Source organism: Nanorana parkeri, unplaced genomic scaffold, assembly GCF_000935625.1.
Source record: "Nanorana parkeri isolate BGI_ZX_2015 unplaced genomic scaffold, ASM93562v1 scaffold81, whole genome shotgun sequence".
Classification (NCBI taxonomy): domain Eukaryota; kingdom Metazoa; phylum Chordata; class Amphibia; order Anura; family Dicroglossidae; genus Nanorana; species Nanorana parkeri.
In genome coordinates, this window is record NW_017306349.1 from 943983 (window position 1) to 944892 (window position 910).

General features: G+C 49.6%; 1 protein-coding gene across 1 annotated transcript in view; it reads left to right on the forward strand.

Moving 5' to 3' along the window:
• Positions 1-910, forward strand: part of LOC108805034 (60S ribosomal protein L36a) — a 4445-nt gene that overhangs the window by 988 nt on the left and 2547 nt on the right. Inside the window, exons 2-3 of the mRNA XM_018576987.1 lie at positions 542-647; positions 785-852. Of these exons, the coding sequence (XP_018432489.1) occupies positions 542-647; positions 785-852 (174 nt within the window). The remainder of the gene's footprint in view (positions 1-541; positions 648-784; positions 853-910) is intronic.

Sequence of the window (910 nt, forward strand, 5' to 3'; positions counted from 1 at the left end):
AGTCTTCTGACAGTGGCCATTTTTTTTTTACTAAGGGCAGTTCCTGGAACCCTGGCACATGTGACTAGGACATGCATGTGACCATGCAGATCATTAGAGGGGGGGAGGTATCAGAGTGGAGATGATTCCACCAATGGTTGCTGGACCAGGCAGGTATTAAGGTGCTACCCCTATTTGTCATGGTGGCCATTTTTACTAAGGGCAGATGAATCCATCTGCCTTTACTTCCTGGAAACCTAGGAAATGTGACCATGCGGATAATTCGGGGGTGTTAGAGAGGGTTGTCACCCTGTGACAGGCGGTATCAGAGAGGAGATTCCACCAATGGTTGCTGGACCAGGCAGGTATTAAGGTGCTACCCCCTATGCAAGGTGGCCATTTTTACTAAGGGCAGATGAATCCCACTTCCTGGAACTCTGGCACATGTGACCATGCCCATCATCTCAGGGGAGGACGATTCCTTTCTCTGAGATGGGCAGCCACGGTGTGTGAAAGTTGCTTGTAATTCAGATGCTGAGCCGTCCCTCCATCTTGTTTTCAGGTCAACGTCCCTAAAACCCGCCGCACCTACTGCAAGAAATGTGGGAAGCATCAGCCTCACAAGGTCACCCAGTACAAGAAGGGTAAAGATTCCCTCTACGCCCAAGGTAAGGAGACACCACCCCCCCCCGTGGTATTAAATGTTGCTGTTTTTTTCCCCCTCAAAACTTTATTGTCCATGTTTTCTGCAGTCACACTCTCTCTGTAACTTGGCATAGTAACCTGTATGTTGCCTTCTCTTCAGGAAAGAGGAGATACGACCGCAAGCAGAGCGGCTACGGTGGCCAGACCAAGCCAATCTTCAGGAAAAAGGTCAGTATAAACTATTGTCCTTTATAATGGGGGGGGGGGTGCACCTTCCCCTTCAAGT